The sequence below is a fragment of the Antedon mediterranea genome, chromosome 2, assembly GCF_964355755.1.
Source record: "Antedon mediterranea chromosome 2, ecAntMedi1.1, whole genome shotgun sequence".
Taxonomy (NCBI): Eukaryota; Metazoa; Echinodermata; class Crinoidea; order Comatulida; family Antedonidae; genus Antedon; species Antedon mediterranea.
Genome location: NC_092671.1, coordinates 15794514 through 15802500, shown reverse-complemented (window position 1 = coordinate 15802500; position 7987 = coordinate 15794514). Strand labels below are relative to the sequence as shown.

General features: G+C 38.4%; 1 protein-coding gene across 2 annotated transcripts in view; it reads right to left on the bottom strand.

Annotated features, from left to right (window-relative positions):
• LOC140039714 (uncharacterized) overlaps positions 1–7772 on the bottom strand; it is an 8245-nt gene extending 473 nt beyond the window's left edge. Inside the window, exons 1-8 of one of the 2 annotated variants that reach the window (XM_072085330.1) lie at positions 7728–7772; positions 7501–7579; positions 7226–7273; positions 6886–6999; positions 6644–6727; positions 1626–1694; positions 1295–1390; positions 163–261 (exon numbers count right to left, since the gene is read on the bottom strand). In XM_072085330.1, the coding sequence (XP_071941431.1) occupies positions 163–261; positions 1295–1390; positions 1626–1694; positions 6644–6727; positions 6886–6999; positions 7226–7273; positions 7501–7564 (574 nt within the window). In that variant the 5' untranslated portion in view covers positions 7565–7579; positions 7728–7772. The remainder of the gene's footprint in view (positions 1–162; positions 262–1294; positions 1391–1625; positions 1695–6643; positions 6728–6885; positions 7000–7225; positions 7274–7500; positions 7580–7727) is intronic. The other variant, XM_072085331.1, reaches the window with a different exon arrangement.
• Between the last annotated feature and the right edge of the window lie 215 nt (positions 7773–7987).

Sequence of the window (7987 nt, the reverse complement as noted above, 5' to 3'; positions counted from 1 at the left end):
AAAAACAACTGCCCTCCTTAATGAGGAATGTCCCCTGAACTGTGGTTGGTCGTGTTAGTGTTTTGTGACATAACATCCATAAAGTGTCCCCTTTCTCCTAAATAGAGGTGTTCAAAAGAGGGGTCCCACTTTATGATGGTTAAAATCATTTGAACAACTTACTTCCAAATGACTCAAAACAGATATAAAATCCATCTTCGGAAATACATCGGTGTCGCCCACATGGGTTGTCGTCGGGGTCGTCTTTCTTACATGGATCTCCTATGAAAAAAAGTCGGCATCAATGAAGCTGGAACTATCGAAAAAATATCAACGTTATATAAGAGTGTGTCTCCTGTCATTGATAGGGGACTATTGTGGCTATATTATTATATTACATAGGCTATGTAAATACGCGAACGTGATTGGTTGAAACTGCATCACATGACTACCGCTGCGAGGATCGTAAATCGTATATATCCTCGAGAACGATGATATTGACTGTGTAATTTTCGCGTAATAATCGTGTCCCCTGTCATTAATCATATAAATTCTCGAGTACGATGATATTGACTGTGTAATTTTCGTGTGCAACACTCGAGTTTGCCGATAAATAAACAAAAGTCATCTACTCGATCTTGAACTCGGGTGGAATTGTCACTCCATCGCAAGACAACGTTTCATCCGCTGGGCCACGGAATTTGCTTGAAGAAATTAATCTTCTAAACTATTTAAGCTATGCATACATAGCGCCCTCATTTGTTATAAGTCCACCCTAAATGTGATGAAACACCGTTTGTGATTGGTCAATACTCACGGTAGTAACCTAGTAACTAGTACGCGCTGAACATCCGGTGATTCGGCTCCTCGAAGATCGAGAGAAGATAATATTATTATTAATACTAATAGGCTTATTGATGGAAATTCTTCTGTTAATTTAAACGACCTAGGCCTAAGTGAATATTTTATTGCCAAGGAATCATTAATTAGTAATTATCTGTATATTATTCTTCGCAAGGTAAGGTGTCTAGGCAGGCTTGTTTTAAATACAATACAAATACTATAGGAGGCCTAGCCTAGCTTCACCCAACCCAGCAGACTTGTTCTTGGCTATATAATATAACAGATATTGCCTTTTATATCGGTTAAATATAAGATTTGACATCCCCTCGGGAATGATATTAAGTTCTCGGGGAATATATATATATATATTCCCTCGAACTTAATATCATTCCCTCGGGGATGTCAAATCTTATATTTAACCTCTAAGCAGTCAATATCTGTATAATATATCATTACCATTATAACGACTTACCACTATCACTTCGCCTAATCGATTTACATCGAAGGGTACTATCTATGAACATACATTCTGTGTCACTAAATTCCAAACATTCTTCACATTGATTGACTAATAATAAGAATAAAAACATAGATAGATTAAAATCATAATAACAGAATTTAATTATCAAGATAATCAAAGATATGATTAATGCTGGTCCATCCTTTTTATAGGCCCCTACATGATTAGCGAAAAGCAATGTTTGCTCCCATCATTGTAGAAAAAGAAAAATTGACATAGTGCGTCGACGGCCGCGGATGGGTTACAAAATATGACAACACGATTAATCATTGTAAAGACTTACTACATTTAACTTTTCCATCTTCGAACAGACACATGTCATCTCCACATGCACTGTTATCACATGGATTGGCTAGCGATACAAAGGTAAAATTATTATTATTTTTTTGATGAAATAAAATAAAATAAAAATAAATAAATAAATTAACATTTTAAATGTGAAATATTAATCGATCCAAATTATTATTATTGTTATTGTTATTGTTGTTGTTATTGTTATTGTTGTTGTTGTTGTTGTTATATTTATTATTGTTGTTATATTTTTATTATTATTATTATCATCATCATGATCATCATCATTATCATGATCATCATCATCATCATCATCATCATCAACATCATGATCATCATCATCATCATGATCATGATCATCATCATGATCATCTTCATGATCATCATCATCATGATCATGATCATCATGATCATCATCATCATCATCATCATCATAATCATCATCATCATTATCATCATCATCATCATCATCATCATCATCATCATCATCTTTAAAGCTTATTAGGCTATTTTATGCAGTAGAGCCACTGTTAAGGAGACTTATCTTCGGGAATAAAACAATCTGCTCCCTTATTGAGGAATGTTTCCTGAATTGTGGTTGGTCGTTTATTGTTTTGTGATATAACCACCATAAACTGTCCCCTTCTTCCTTATTAGGGGTGCTCAAAAGAGGGGTTCCACTTTAGGATGGTTAAAATCAATGAAACAAAAGTATCGAGTCCGTGATGATTGCATAAATCTATATCACAGTCATATTGGTACGGCTCACCTGTTAGTTTAGTGCCCTCTATAATTAAAAGTTGTCTAATATGTCCGCTCACAAAGATAATGTGTTCTATGCGTAGGTCTATCTAGAAGAGATACAAACTTGAAACCATCATCACCATCAGTAAAGTCAGTCTTTATTCAATAGCTGATCATCATCAGCGTCATTATCGTGATTTTCACCACATCGGCAAGTTGCCATGGCCATTGCCATTGAGATTGAATAAAGTGTTTGATGCATTACAAGTTACCTAAAGATTGTTTATTTGATCGTTCAAGTGAAACCTACGCCCAACAGTAGAGGCTGTTACAGTTTCAAGTTTATATTCTAAAGTACGATGGCGTTATCAGATGAACGAGAACGCAAGTCCACTATCAAGGGACAAGAATATGCTACCGAAATGAAGTATAAAGCTCTTGGTATAGCCTGGAAGAACCTACAGAAAGGTTCGGAGGAGCTGAGAAACTATATGAATGAGAATCCGCCAGTGACAGAATCAAGATTACGATACACAAAGTGGATTACTTCTTATGAAGCAATCATCCTGGCTAATGACCAATATTGCAACACACTTAACGAAGATGCCCTGAAAGATCATGACAATGATTGGTTTTGTGAAAAAACTGTTTATGCAGAAAATAGAAAGTCGGAAGCAGAAGGAAGTAGTACAGCCTGTGGCAGGGAAGGCAAAGACATCCAATTCTCGTAGTAGTATGGGATCTGTGGCTAGAAGACAGGAAGACTTGAAGCGGTTAGAAGAATTGAAGGCATTAACAAGTATGGAGGAATCTGTGACATACAATGATGGACATTACCATGTTGCTATGCCTTGGAAGGCTTCCCCATCAACATTACCAAACAATCGTGTATTGGCCGAGCGCCGACTCGAAACGTTGCAGACACCCACAGAAAGTACACAGAATTTATGGAAACGTTAGTGGACAAGGAAGGTTTCGGAGGTCATCGATGGATCAATTCCAAAATGGTATCTTCCGCACCACCCAGTTTTACACCCGCAGAAACCGGGAAAGCTAAGGGTTGTGTTTGACTGCTCTGCCAAGTTTCACGGAGTATGCCTAAATGACAAGTTAAACCAGGGACCAGACCTTACCAATTCATTAGTTGGAGTTTTAATGAGATTCCGTAGCTCTCCAGTTGCCTCTTGTGCCGATATTGAGAAAATGTTTTACCAGGTCAAGGTAAAGGAACAGGACTCAGACTTTCTCCGCTACTTGTGGTGGGAAATGGGAGATCTGAAGAAGGCACCACAGGAATACCAGATGCTAGTGCACCTGTTTGGTGTCCGATCATCTCCAAGTTGCGCCAACTTTGCGTTGAAGAAAACGATAAAGGACCATGGAAAGGACTACGATCCAATAATCACGCAGATAGCAGATAGGCATTTTTATGTTGACGATCTTCTATATGCGACAGACGACGAACAATGTGCTATTGATATAGCCATTCAAGTAAAACAGTTGCTGGCAAGAGGAGGCTTCAACCTGACGAAATGGGTTTCAAACTCGAGTAAACTAGTGAGCACGCTGAGAGATAAGGAAGATCCAAACTCAGTTTCCTTATGTGGTGGAGACCAGCAACGTGCCTTGGGTGTTCGCTGGTTTGTCAGTGAAGATAGCTTGGGATATACCATATCTCCAACAACAAAGCCTGCGACTCGAAGGGGTATCCTGTCAGTTGTTTCGTCTGTATTTGACCCGTTAGGGCTGGTATCACCGTTTATCCTCAAGGCAAAGTTATTGATGCAGGAGCTCTGTCGACTTGGTTATGATTGGGATTCAACAATCTCAATTGAATATAAGACTAGATGGCAACAGTGGCTATCCGATCTGAAGAAGTTGGAGACTATTCGAATTCAACGATGCTACAAATCTGCAGAGTTTGGGACCGTAGTACGTCGTGAACTGCATAGCTTAGGAGATGCGTCATCCACAAGTTACGGAGCAGCATCATATCTCTACCAGAAGGATGAATCTGGCAACGTAAACCGCACCCTTGTTGCAGCAAAGTCCAGATTGGCTCCTCTTAAAGCTCAAACAATTCCCAGACTGGAGTTGAAGGCTGCACTGTTATCAGCACGCTTGGACACAATGATAAGAGAAGAGCTTAAGGAAATTAAAATTGACCAGTCCGTGTGCTGGACCGACAGCACATGTGTGCTCAGATATCTGAGCAACGACAAAACCAGGTTCAAAACATACGTGGGAAATCGAGTTTCGGCAATCCTAAGTAGGACGAACAAGGACCAATGGAGGTTCGTGAATTCAGCTGAAAATTCGGCCGACCTAGCTTCCCGTGGGATGACGGCAGAGGAAATGATGATGAGTGAAATGTGGTATTGCGGTTCAAAATTTTCGCACACAAAATGATTCCTAGTGGCCAGAGATGTCAGACGATCTCGCCCTCAGAATGAATGACCCTGAAGTGAAGGCCGTAACAGCGTTAGTTGTGGCAGAAATCAACACCACTCTGGATAAACTAACGTAACTTCACAGTTTTCAAGTTGGAAGACACTGAGTGAGTGGAACCTCTCTCAGTAGATGAACTGAAGGAGGCAGAACTGGTACTCATCAGACGTGCCCAGAAGCGTTCGTATTCTGAGGAATTCAGAAGCTTAGAGACAGGCAAGACAATAAAGTCAACTAGTCCACTAATTAAGTTGGACCCGAAATTAGAAAATGGTGTATTGAAGGTTGGAGGTCGACTGAGTATGGCCAATGTTAGTGAAGATCTGAAACATCAAATCATACTACCAAAGTCCAGTGATCTGACTATACTCATCTTAAGACACTACCACAACTGTACTGGGCACTCAGGCGTGAATCATGTTCTATCTGAGCTGAGGCAAATTTACTGGCCAGTAGGAGGACGAACAATGATCAAAGGGATCAGTAGGAAATGCGTTCAATGCAGAAGAAGAAATGCTCCGACAGCACATCAGAAAATGGCTGATCTGCCAGCTGAGAGAGTTACACCAGCCCACCCGCCTTTTACCTTTGTGGGGATTGATTGCTTTGGACCATTTAAGGTTAAAAATGCTAGATCAGTACTGAAAAGATATGGAGTGATTTTTACCTGCTTATCAATCAGAGCAGTGCATCTGGAAGTCGCATCATCATTGGACACAAACTCATTCTTAAATGCTTATCGACGTTTCGTTAGGAGAGGCGTACCGAAGCATATCCGGTCTGACAATGGAAGAAATTTTGTTATGGAGCTTTGGTCGGCCATTAATGATTGGAATCAAGGACAGATACACCAGTACCTCTAGGAGAATCACGTGAAATGGAAATTCAATCCTCCGGCAGCTTCCCATCAAGGCGGGGTTTGGGAAAGATGCATTCGCACGGTACGCAAGGTGCTCAGCTCGCTGATGGAAGAACAAACAATCAACGATGAAACATTGCAGACGCTTTTCTGTGAAGTCGAAACGATAGTGAATGGGAGACCAATAACAAAGGCGTCAGATGTGTAAGAAACAGCAGAATGTTGCGAATGGCGACATTGTGTTTTGGTTCATGACCCATCGGTTCCACGATGCTCGTGGCCGCTTGCTCGAGTGATAGAAGTGCTCCAGAATGATTCAGATGGAATGGTGCGTTCTGTGAGATTGAAAACGTCGGTTGGAACTCTAGTAAGATCAATCACTAAGATCATACTTCTAGAAGTCAACGGAAATGATTAGACATGCACATTGTGAGATGTTTGCCAGTGATATATTTGAATTTTGACTTATGTGAACTTTATAAGAGACTTATTGACTTATTACCTTTTATTGTTTGTCGTTACCCGTAACATATGTATATATATAGTAAAGGTTCGATTTAATCGCCTTTAAGGGGCCGGGATGTTACGGTCACCTCAGAGCCATAATTATATTTATATATATGGCTCTGGGTCACCTGTTAGTTTAGCGCCCTCTATAATTAAAAGTTGTCTAATATGTCCGCTCACAAAGATAATGTGTTCTATGCGTAGGTCTATCTAGAAGAGATACAAACTTGAAACCATCATCACCATCAGTAAAGTCAGTCTTTATTCAATAGCTGATCATCATCAGCGTCATTTTCGTGATCTTCATCACATCGGAAAGTTGCCATGGCCATCGCCATTGAGAATTGAATAAAGTGTTTGATGCGTTACAAGTTGTCTGAGATTGTTTATTTGATCGTTCAAGTGAAACCTACGCCCAACAGTAGAGGTTGTTACACATATGAACAACTTACTTCCAAGTGACTCAATACAGATATAAAATCCATCTTCGGAAAGACATCGGTGTTGCCCACATGGGTCGCCCTCACATGGATCTCCTATGAAAAAAAAAAAGTCGGCATCAATGAAGCTAGAACTATCGAAAAAATATCTATATTATTATATTATATAAGAGTGTCTCCTGTCATTGACAGGGGACTATTGATGGTGGCTATATTATTATATAGGCCTATTCATTACCATTATAACGACTTACCACCATCACTTCGTCGCCTAATCGATTGACATCCAATGCTACTAATACTATATATGAACATACATTCCGTGTTACTAAATTCCAAACATTTGTCCCCTTCATCACATGGATTGACTAATAGAATAAAAACATAGATAAAAATCATAATAACAGAACTTTTATTATCAAGATAATCAAAGATATGATTAATGCTGGTCCATACTTTATTAGGCACCTACATGATTGCGAAAAGCAATGTTTGCTCCCATCAAGGTCGAAAAAGAAAAATTGATGTAGTGCGTCGACGGCCGCGGATGGGTTACAAAATATGACTACACGATTAATCATTGTAAAGACTTACTACATTTAACATTTCCATCTTCCACATCACCGTAATCACATGGATTGGCTAGCGATACAAAGGTAACATTTTAAATGTGAAATATTAATCAATTTAACTACAAATTAATATTATTATTATTATACCAAACCTTCGGTTTATTCAGTAGTTGGACCAGGTAGGCCAAATACGTATATATGTATAATAATATCAGTAAATCATCTTGACCGAACCTCAGCTTTTGGTAGGTTATGTCTAAATTGCCAGAATACGATTTAACTGTAACTCTCACTAACCTGCGCTAGACAACTCGACGGTTACATACAAAAACATAAATAGAATAACTGACAATCGAAACATCTTGGAGAAAGAAGTCTATATTAAGAGGATTAAGTGAAGAAAAACAAATATTTTAAAAGTTAAGAATGATGACAATATAGATCACAAATACAACAATATTGAAAACATAGAATAATGTAAATATGTAAACTGTTAATTAGATCTGAATAGAATGTTTACTCACCTTAGTCGTTAATACAGGTAATTTGTATCGTTACGCAAGCTCTCCGTAGACTAAAAGGTGTGGACCATGTAAACTGGTATTTATTATCTCATCACGCATAAGTTTAAATATATTAACACTAACTGTTATAATAGAAAGATTAGCAATACAAATATACATACATCTGTTTTAGAATTCGAATAATAAAACGCCAAATAAATTACATACCATTTATTCTTTAATTAATTATTATTTAATTATTCTTTTTTTTTTCATTTATT